The 11079-nt window shown below is 42.9% G+C and overlaps 1 protein-coding gene across 2 annotated transcripts; it reads right to left on the bottom strand.

Moving 5' to 3' along the window:
* Window positions 1–854: 854 nt before the first annotated feature.
* iqce (IQ motif containing E) lies at window positions 855–10444 on the bottom strand. 2 transcript variants are annotated; one of them, XM_079278648.1, is made up of 20 exons: window positions 10074–10444; window positions 9627–9668; window positions 9486–9531; window positions 9234–9398; window positions 8314–8415; window positions 8046–8116; window positions 7613–7726; window positions 7490–7540; window positions 7337–7407; window positions 7173–7245; window positions 6877–6917; window positions 5928–6079; window positions 5041–5096; window positions 4668–4897; window positions 4379–4486; window positions 3647–3908; window positions 3453–3539; window positions 2926–3053; window positions 2716–2807; window positions 855–1685 (listed from the first exon to the last, which is right to left on the bottom strand). In XM_079278648.1, the coding sequence occupies exons 1-20, from the start codon at window positions 10143–10145 to the stop codon at window positions 1567–1569; spliced, it is 2082 nt and encodes a 693-aa protein (XP_079134774.1). In that variant the 5' UTR covers window positions 10146–10444; the 3' UTR covers window positions 855–1566. The 2 variants fall into 2 exon arrangements, with proteins under 2 accessions (XP_079134774.1, XP_079134775.1); XM_079278649.1 differs by having other exon boundaries at window positions 9234–9383.
* Window positions 10445–11079: the final 635 nt, after the last annotated feature.

The raw sequence follows: 11079 nt of genomic DNA, 5'->3' as shown, positions 1-11079 counted from the left end.
TATTTGGAGCACTTCCTCCACCCCTGCCTTTTCTTTCAGTAAAATGAATGTGAATACCCTCAAATAAACACTCTTGCTTTACAAATCCTACTCGTACATCTGATCAACTATTCACAGTAAAATGCACTGACAAGTATCAAAAGTGAAATTCTTGTTTAGCATAGAGAATTATCCTGGGACCAACATACAATTACAAGTTTGAGGCACTTATTATTATAATTATATTCGAGTACTCCTATTTACTGCTACTTTATTCTTCTACTACATTTATGGGGGAAGTATTGTACTTTTTACCAAAAATTGTCTGGCAGCTGTAGTTACCAGTTACTTTGATCAAAATGTAACATACAAAACATATGATGGTCTGTTAAACACAACAGTGTGTAAAATACTTGGGTGAACCTCAACCAACTAAACAATGCTGCCTACACGTCAGTGTATTCGTAATAATGATCCCACACTCTGACAGGGGCTATTCTGCTGCCTAAGGAGTACTTTTGATGCTTAAATGTTTATATCTTGGTATCGGTTCTTGGACAGCTCTGTCATTACTGATGCGCACACAGCATTGTACTGTTGTAACATGTAGAGGTGGAGTTATTTTAAACAACTATTATGTGATTTTTATGATAAATCTTAATCTAAAAAAGTAACTAGTAACTGTCAAATAAATGATGTGTCAGTGCAGTGGAGTGTGGAAATACTGAAGTACAGTGCAAGTACCTCAAAATTGTAAAGTGCCAAAGTAAATATACTTTAATATTTCCACTGTTTTCTGATTAAAAAAAACACACATAAGAGGTTTCATAATAAAAACAGGATTTTTATTGAAGTGACACACATCATGTGGGGGGAACTGCACTCATCCGTTGATCATTTGTCCATGATAGACACACATTACTCCCTGTGTATCCTCCACTGTACCGTGTGTTCAGTATTGCAGCAGAATGATCTATAATTTATTCACAGTTTGACTCAATAGAACTCTGAACTCATCAGTTCAGAGAATCGTCCCTCGATCATACCTCACAATCAGCCATCCTTTAATGAAGCGCACACGATAGACGAGCGTAACGCCGTCCGCGTGTCACGAAGCAGGCAAGTCAAAATACGATCGAGCCTGTGAACTCCAGAGAAATGCAAAGTGGTGCGTCAGGTCATTTTAAGAGAAATGATTGCATTTATTACCGTAATATTAATTATAATAACCATGCACTTTGGCACAAATGATAAACCACAAGATCTTCAAATCAAATGGGATGGGGTTCATGCAAGTGCTTTCTCCTGCACTAAAAGAGAATATGTGTTTATGTGCCTCGTAACGTCATGTCATAAACCTGCATCCGACCTCCCAGATTACTCTGCTTATTACGATGGAGAGAAAATGTTGTCCTGACTAATATTGGAATATCACAGCTATCGTTTGCAGGTTCAGTGAGAACCCAAACCATGAGGATTTGGTACCGTGTGTAGAAACACACAGAAATTCTTCCTGCACACACACTCTCTCTCTCTCACACACACACACACACATAAAAACAGAAACACACACACAACCCAGAAGGTCTATAAGATTAAGACTTCTCTGCTTCTCAGAGGACGTGACGGAGATACGATGATGTCGTCGGAGTCGTCAGAATCAACGGCTCCGCCAGACTCAGCTGTGCACCGAAGCTCCGTTTGGTCTGCAGGAGACCAAATCAATATTAGTTGAATAATTAATCAACCGGGATTAATTCATTGCTTTGAAACCGAAATGAACCATGGCAGCAAAACAAAGCAATTCAGACACACCCTCAAAATATACGCAATGATGACGAAGCTATGGTACTATTAAATATATGGACCAAGCCATGGCATGCTTGTATGAAAGTTTTCATCTCACATACAATAACTCTGCATCACGCAAACGATTGCATGTTCATAACCAAAATGGCAACAAAAGCCGACGAGCCTATGTCTGCTTCAGTGTTCAGTGTTCAGTGTTCAGTGTTCAGTGTTTTGTGTGTTTGAAGTGTCATGAACTGTATATTTAGGGTAAGTGACAAGAAATGACTTAAAAGGTCCCGAACTGTAAAATGTGAGTCTTTTTTTATTATAAAGCCGGTCTGAGTGCTATATGAATACTGTGAAAGTATTCAAACGCTCAATCCATGGAGAAATACGCATGGGCAATATTGAGACACTGTCCCTTTAAACGAGCCGTCAGGATGTCACTACGGTTGTGACGTCACATTACAATATATAAACCAATACAACGTGTGTGTCCCAGATTATTCAGTTTATTCGTAGCGTACGGAAATAACATCAGCTGACAGGAAGTAAACATGGAACCTAGCTGAGGCCGAGCGATGCAATTCCGCTGAAACGCGCCGTTTCAGACAGAAGGTGAATAAAGATGTGGTAAAAATAGACAGTATGAGAAAAACAGAGGTTTCGTTAAACATTAAAGCATGTAAGCATGTTCTAGTAGAAACCCCAAACACAAGCATGAACCTGGAAATGAGCCCAATATGTCTCCTTTAAGCTGTGTTTAATCAGAGCTTTGGTGGAGACAGATGTGTAGCTACATGGGGAGAGAATGAGGACGATGGGGGAGCGGGAAAGGGTTTTTGTATCTGTATTAAAACTTTTTCTTTATTTATTTTAAGCTACCGTTTGTTTCATGAACATAGAATAAAGAATTGATCACTAAGAAGTATATGTGAACCTCACCTGTTGTGCTGGGTGTGTTTGTTGAGCGAGCTCTTCGTGGCATCAGCGTGGGCACGTTGTTTCCCATTGGAGAAGGCTCAGAGAACCCCGGACTAAACACACACACACACACACACACACACACACACACACACACACACACACAAAGCACTGCATGTTTGACTGGATCTGTTCTCTCCACATTTTCTCTCTCTTAAAAACATGAGTCACCTCTCTGTTGCCCGGCTACAGCGAGCCAGGTGTCCCCTGAACGCTGACTGTACCATCATCAAGGCAACCACGTCAAACTCTGCGTCTGCGGAGGATGCAGCATCACGGCGGTTTGTTGCCTCTACGGCCTGAAAACAGGAGTTGAGGACAATAGGGAGCAAAAAAAAAAAAAAAGAGATTGTCTATACATCCTCATCGAGGGTCTAAGTCTCTCCTTAGGGTGCCGTACGCTGTACAGACTGTTGAGCTATAGAGCTGTGAATGGACTCGACTACTTCACTTAATACCAATTCACAACAAGGCTGACAGACAGTAAAGAGAAAGGGACGCTGTGCGGACTACAGTGCAATCTTTAGTGCAATATTGGGAGTCTAAACCTAGAATTACATCCTGGTACTTCACTGAAACTATCGTTTTTTGAAAGTGATATTGAGACTAAGACGATTCTGAGGTGTAAGAGGATTGTTGGTGCGTTACAGACAGAGTGGCAGTGAGTGTGTATGGAAGTGTTTGTGCGTGGGTGAAACCTTATTCTGCGTTTCTTTCAGCAGGTCCTTTAGCTGTGACTCTCTGAGGAGATGAGCTCTCAACGCTGACTGCAGCATCACAATGTCCTGAAGATAGAATGCAGAGAGATGGAGATAAGAAAAAGAGAGAAATCAGGGTCAGGACATTTTATTTATATAGAACTTCTTTTACATAATCGTGGTGTGTTGCGTACCCGGTTTCTGTGCTCCCTCCAGTTTGTCTGGATAACCGACGCTGATTTCTCTCTTTCTTTCTTCTCTTCGTCTCCTCCCCCCTCCTTCTCCTCCTCTCGTCCCTTACTGTCCCTCTCGTCTCCCTCCTCTGGACCTGCTCCAGCCCGAGTGTCCTCGTGGTCCTCTGGCGATGCGGCAGAGCGAGAGGGGAGCTCAGCTGGTGCAGGTTTACTTCTGTCTTCCAGAGTTTGGATCCTCGCCCGCAACTGATCCAACTCCAGTCTGAAAAACAAACAGACACACACACACACACACACATGAAAGACAAGCAAACCAGTGATGAACTGCAACGTGAAGCCATTTACCAGAGTAGGTAAGCTGCACCTGTAAACAACTCTTCTTTATGATTGAATGTCTTTGTAGTATTGATCTGACCATCGACCACCCTGCGGTTATATATTTAGACATTCTCTGCAGATAGACAATCCTCCAGTGGATCTCTACAGGGATGCAAACTGTGTTTGCTGGGACGTTTTTGAAGTTACTTCAAAGCATCTGTACGACAGAAGCATCAGCCGCCGGGGACGGTTCTTTTAAATTCCACCATACATACAAAGAATACGAACATGTAGAAGGACGGCTTTTGATTTTAAAAACAAGCAGCACCTCACAAATCTTACTACAGCGGAGATATCGAGAGTATGGCATGTTGAGACGCGTCATTTAATCATATTAATGTCACTAAAACATACTTATGTTGCTGCTTCTCTTTGTCCCGCTCATTTGTCTGCTCAGCTTTCCATCGTTCTGTCTCCGTCTCCGATTCTTGTCTTTCTGTCCTCGACTGTCTCAGCTCATCACTGAAAAACACAAACACAACACAGACTCAAGAACCAAACACTTTATAAACTCCACTCATAGGCTGGTGTGTTCTCCCTCTGGTTTATATGACAGACTAAGATTGTTATTGTTATGGCTTGTAAAGATGTTGACATATCATTTAATATACATAAAAACAGTCCGAGGCTGCTGCTCACTCACTCTTTACTTGACAGCCGCTCTTGAAGCTCCACCCTCTCCTTCTCCAATTGGCCGAGGCGTTCTCTCAGACCAGAAGACTCCTCCCCTTCCTCCGTCATCGTTCCCACGGAGACCACTGCCTCTGTTGCCATGGTAAACCCCAGAATCTCCGCGGGCGAGGCCTGGACCTCCCGATCCAATCGGCCGCCGCGCTTTGCCGAGTGGGCGTGTCCTCTGCCGTCCTCCAGCCTCTGATAGGACGAGAGAGGAGTCTGTCTGTGATGAAGCAGCTTTGCGTGTCACAGGTGACTCCACGTGTTTACATGGACAACTAGTCACAGACAACGAGTCACAGACAACGAGTCACAGACAACTATTCAGAGCTTTGTCTCACCTTCTCCACCTCCAACAGCCTTCTCAACAGTCTCAGTTTACTCCACTCTCTGTAACCTACGACACACAGACACACACACACACACACACACACACACACACACACACACACACACACACACTTCTTACAATAACTGAATAGAGCTGGATTAATGAAAGTCCCAGTGAAACTTTAGCCTTTTGTGAAATGAAGTATCTCAGTTACAAGAGGGATTTAAATCAAATCCTTCGCATTTTATTGGATTGCTAAAAAAGATGGCGGGTTAAGTAGCACGATATGGAGCTACAGAGGACTGTGGTTGCAGATTGATTGATTGATGGATGTCATGATATTATTGGTTGAAATACTAGTTTACATAAGCACACTTCATATTGTATTTTACAGGAGGGAAAGATGCATGAATTTTGATAAAAAGAATACGAAGATTTATATATTGTTAATTAGGTGGATAATATGACCGGGGGTGTGATCTAGAAGTCTTTAAACAGACTGTTATAAGACTTTGATAATGCTAATTGACCTGATATTTATCTACTTTTGTTTGTAGGACGGTTGATCATTAGTTAGACATAGTTGCGGACTCTTTAAATAACAACCAAAAATGGAAAGATTTTGGTGCACATTTGGTTACAAAACATAATAAATTGGATATGAATCTTATATACCATAAGACAATATAAATATATCAAACAAAAAGAGATTTATACTGTTTGTACAGTGGTAGTTCTTCAAAATGTCATCAAGTTATTGCTGCCAATCAATGAGCACGACTACTTTATGGCAACATCTGATTAACAGGAATGTTTCATCAATGTCATGTACTGATTGTAAGCATATTGCAGCTCCCAACATAGGGTGTCTGTGTGGTTTAGTGCGTGAAAAAAGACCTTTGATTCCTCCTGCAGGACTGTCGGTGCTGAGCTCCTCTCGCAGCGCCGTGTTCTCCTGCTGGAGCTGCTTCAGGTTCTCCGACAGACGATGAACCGCGGAGCTCAAAAGCTTCTGCTGCCTCTGGGAGCATTTGCTCTCCGCTCGACTACTGCAGACACAAAGAGAGAGCAGGAGACGTGTTTATGATTCAATGCAGGGATGGCAGCTTTTTTTTTACCGTTTCATACGTTGACTGATGTGTATGGCCATCCTTTAAATCCAGGATTAAAAGACTCTGACTCGAACACACGTTCAACCTATTTGACAAACTTAGAAATCACTCAGTAAACACGATTGTTCAATTTCAGCTCTGTAAAAGCGAAATCTGCAGTGTTTACACAGGAATTTCAACATGACATTGCAAAAAATGGACGATATCTTTATAGGATTGCTTTTGCTTACTTGGCAGCTTTATGAAACGTTAATGCAGCAACCAGCAACCTACAATCATGTTCAAATATCCCATGATATTAAAAAACAGCAGAGGGCATGAAGTCACAGCCAAAATCCATTTCAGGATGACAATAATCGTATTATTGGACCTGACCCCCGTCTGATGAACAACTTTTACCAATGGAGTGCTGCAGGAATGAGTCCTAAACGGAAATGAGTCAGCAGCTTTTCACTTCCGGGTCCCTCGTCTCAAAGTCAGAGGGTTTCTAGAAAGGGTTTCTGGTTAGATGCCTTTCACACAAGTTCTTCTCCATAAAATACTAAAAGCTTCGTCTCAGAAAAGGCTGCTAACAAGGGGCTAAAATACATCATCATCCCTGCAGAACTCTATTCAGAGCGGTATAAACACAGGTATGGGGGGGGTAGAACCGTATGTTGTTACAACTCTATGACACGACTTGTCCTCCAGCACAAATAAACAAGAGCACAGATACTTGATGAGCAGATGCAAACCTTTTCTCTGCAGCTTCTAGAAGCATCCTCAGCCTCTGGATCTGAAAGACGATCGCACAAACACACACTTCACAAGTTAGGCGGAGGGGTTTTTCGTTTCCACGGCCGAGCTCACACTCGGGGAAACCAAAGCAAATGTGGCGATAACGTCGCCTATCACAGCAGCGAAAACGCTATTTATAGTGGAAGTGTTTCCCTCGTTCCTCCAGTGATTGTTTCAGGTGTTCAGGTAACATGCCAACAGATTGTTTTAAGTTGAAGATTTAGGTGGGAAAGGTAACAGGCAGACATGTTACCTCGTCAAAGTAGCTTTCGACTGTGATCGTCAGCTCCTCCAGGTTGGTGGTCCTCAGCTCGCTTTGTAGTTTCCTGGAGACAAAGAAAAGAGGATGAGCTGAATATTATGCCGCTTCACGAATGAACCAGATGGACTGGTGCAGAGGTGGGAGAGTGTTTTTACCTCAGTGCGTTTTCTTTCTCTCTACACTGCTGCTCCAGCTTCAGGATTCTCTGTTTCAGCCCATTGAGAACCTTGATGGATAGAATCAAGTTCACTAAATCTGTGTAAAAACCATCCTACAAATCATCTCATCGACAGACTGGACGTACTCACCACACTGCCTTCTTTCTTCTTATCCACCAAACTACGAGTATATTCAGATCCCTACAGGAAAATGTTTTATTAAATGCATTTGTTGTTCAGATGACGAAAAGAATGACAATTTAGAGCTCGTACTTTAGTGGGATCCAACAGCTCTTCTATCTGTTTCTCTCGTTTAGCGTTATCTTCCTCCAGGCGGCGTAGCTTGGCTTTCATTTGCTGGTTGTCAGACTTCTGTGCCTGGAGACTCTGCAGAGAACAGCACGAGTGATTAATCACACAGCGAGAAAGGCAGCAGAGGAATACGCATATGGAAAATCCTGAGGTGTCGAATCTAGATGGACTTTTAATCTGTGTGGAAAAAAAATGATATTCTGCAGAGAAATACAAGTTACAGAACAGCACACTGGAGCCTTGCTCAAGGCCACTTCAGCAGACATCGTGTTACAAAGAAGAAGAATCCCCCACCTCGCTGCTGCTGATGCACAATTTGTTCAAACGGTGTATTTGTTTTTGTCCTGAATGCAGCGTTAATTCACAGGCAAGCTTTTATTTTGTAACTCTTTACCTTCTTGAGTCGAATAATCTCATCGTACATGTCCTCCTTGTCTCTGCATTCACCTGTGCCGACGGTGAAGCCTGCAAGCGCAGAGGGACAAACGGGGAGATGGTTTAATAAAAACACTCACACTCTCACCTTACAGTCGTGTAACACCTGGTGGTCTCCCTCACTACCCAGTCTGTGTTCTGGTGCCGTCTCCTCTCCTCGGCCAACTCCTCTGACCCCCAAACTTTATTTTCTTTCTCTACTTTCTTCCACCTCCACATTGTCTCACCGTTGGATCCGGAGAGGAGATGTTTGTGTTTCCTCGTGCTCAAGGTCTGCTTGAGAAGCTCGGGCGTGACATCACACTCTGACCTCAGTGTCTGGGACGCGTCTGAAGAAGAGGGAGACAGAGAGAGGTTCAAGGTATTTCACAACACGAGTCAGCGCATCGAACACCATCTGAGAACACTTTGTAGTTTGAGCACTTAAACAAGGGATCAGATGACAACGCAGTAAAGCACAGACACAGTGAAGGAGAGAAGTCATAGAGAATCTGCAATCCAACAAAACACCGATCATCAAACTGGGATGTTTCTATTATTTTGTCCAACCTGTTTCTATCAGTGAGTCCCCCAAGTGGCCAAAAAAAATGTATTCATGCAGATTTAAAAGGTGCAATGTGAAGGATTTGGTGACATCAAGCGGCGAGGTTGCAGACTGCAACCAACTGAAACTTCTCCTGTGTGCTCAGTGTGTAAGAGGACTACGGTGGCCGACACAAAAGCACTACTGGCCCTAGGCAGTGTTTGGTTTGTCCATTCTGGGCTACCGTAGAAACATGGCAGAGGGCCGGCTCCCTTTGTAGATATAAACAGCTCATTCTAAGTTGGCGAAAACGCAATAATTCTCATGTTCAGGAGATTATGCAACAAAGAAAACATTCTTATTTTCATATTCCATTCCTGATAGATCTCCCTAAAGGCTACACACTGTACCTTTAAGGTTTATAAATACTATATTTACTCTTTGCCCAGTTTTGTACTAGCCCAGAGTTTGAACTAACTTGAGTCTCTCCCTTCTCGCTCTACCCATCTCTCTTTCCATGTGAGCCTCGGCAGCCACTACTCCTCCCACCATCCCTCCTGAGGAGAGACACTGTGTGCAGAGCTTACTTGTGTGTGTGTGTGTGTGTGTGTGTGTTGTAACTACCATGGCCGTTGCTGAGGGATGTGAGGCGAGCTGAGCCACTCCCCCCAAGAGTGTCCCCTCTGGTGTCCCCAAGGGAGGCCCTCGGCAGTCGCCAGGCCGCCACCGCTGCTCTCCTGGGGTTCACATTCATACTGGAGAGGTACGGAGACCCTACACATACACACACTGCACATAAACAATCATGGAAGTTGGAAAGCGGGGTTTGTTTACGGTATCAAACTGTCACCACAGAGCAGCTGAGCGGGTTCTTACTTGGAGACGGAGAAGGCTTGTTGGAGGATCTCTTCCTTCTTTTTATCTGATAGTGAACAAAAACAAGGCGTTAAAGCCGATGAGAGGCGTGTCAATCAAACACTGATCAAATTCATGCCAATAAAAAGTTAATTTGTTTACCTTTTCCAAAATATCGGCAGAGAAAGAGAAGCTATCCTCGCCCTAGGTTGGACACAGGAGTGAGGCAGAGGAGAGAGGAAACATAAATCCATAATAATAGTTTCTGCTTAAAATGTTTAGCATGTTTAGTTTGCGTGTCACATATACTCTCATGCACCAGTGGTTCTTAACCTGGGTGTTTGGAGTTATGATTATAGGGACAAAACATAAATAAATATTTGATTTACATATTTTATTTAATATTTTCTTGTGAAATACTGAATACTTTCACCTCTAAAGGTTGAAACACTCTCATCACAAAGACATTACAAGTCGGCATCACTTCAATGGAAGGAGTCACAAGCCCCAAAGTGTTGGCAACAACAACTGCCATAAACTGTTGTGTTGTGTTTGTGTTTCAGGCTCAAGACACAAGTGTCGTAAAGGGCACAACTACAGAGGACTCACCAGCTCCTCGTAGTCTTCATCAGTCTGAACATCACTCGCCTCCAGAGACATCTTAGCGCTGGCACTGAACATAGCGTTAGCTGGGAAGCTAAACTTTCTCCGTTACGTTAATCCTCTCATTTCTTTCAGGTTGCCTCTCTCTCGCTAACGTTAGTAGTAAAAAAAAAACAAAAAAAACACGGGGCAACAAAAGAGACCTTAGCTGAACTACAACACGGATGTTCGTCCACGTTAACACCGCGGACTCTGCGCGTGACGAGCTGTTGATGCGGTGATACACACTTGTTGACCGTATCGTCCTGAAATCCGTTAAAACGTAGTTTTCTTTCCTTGCAGGGGGTCACTGTTTGCACATCGGTGTTGCGGATTGAGTCGTCTAGCAACCAGGCAGCTGGTTATGAGCTGCGTCAAACGAGCTAGAAAAAGTCAGATGTGTACCGGAAAGTCCGCGACTGTGCCTTCAAAATAAAAGTATAAACGGGATTTTAAAAAATGGCACACTTGTGATAAATTACTATTAGGTTGAGCACGATCTATTTATAATAAACTATATATTTCGGATCACGCATATTTTCAAACAGGGCACATACTTGTAATATTCTTAAGAAAATGGCAACACGTTTTTCAATAAGATGCTTATTTTGAAATTTGAAACTAGTTGTACATTTTGAGCTTTGTGTGGCTTGATGGAGTAAATAACAGAAACCACTGCCCGGGGCTGAATGTCAATAGTTTTCCTCTCCCTCCTTGCTTCTGACTCATTTCCTCAAGTTGCACATTGGTGAAGAGATGCATGAAGGTGGGACTTAAAGTGATTCCCTCCAGTAACAGGAGAGAAGGAGACAGGGAAGGACAAGGGAAGGAGACTTTTGAGACTGATCCGGTGTTCCCTGTACTGCCTGTTAGAAGATCCTGACCATACATAACTTTTTACATACACAGAAAATGATTGCATATTAAAAACATATATAAAAATACTTATATGTAGTTGTTATATATAGATGAC

Source organism: Melanostigma gelatinosum (genome assembly GCF_949748355.1).
Source record: "Melanostigma gelatinosum genome assembly, chromosome: 11".
NCBI lineage: Eukaryota > Metazoa > Chordata > Actinopteri > Perciformes > Zoarcidae > Melanostigma > Melanostigma gelatinosum.
This window is presented reverse-complemented; position numbering and strand designations above follow the sequence as displayed.

What these genes read in the sequence shown, in the direction of transcription:
- iqce (XM_079278648.1), bottom strand. Translation starts at nt 10,145, where the DNA reads ATGTTCAGTGCCAGCGCTAAGATGTCTCTGGAGGCGAGTGATGTTCAG. An exon ending in AGATTATTCGACTCAAGAAG is followed by an intron (nt 7,727 to 8,045) that starts GTAAAGAGTTAC and finishes TGTTCTCTGCAG; the next exon opens with AGTCTCCAGGCACAGAAGTC. An exon ending in GAGAAAGAAAACGCACTGAG is followed by an intron (nt 7,246 to 7,336) that starts GTAAAAACACTC and finishes CTTTGTCTCCAG; the next exon opens with GAAACTACAAAGCGAGCTGA.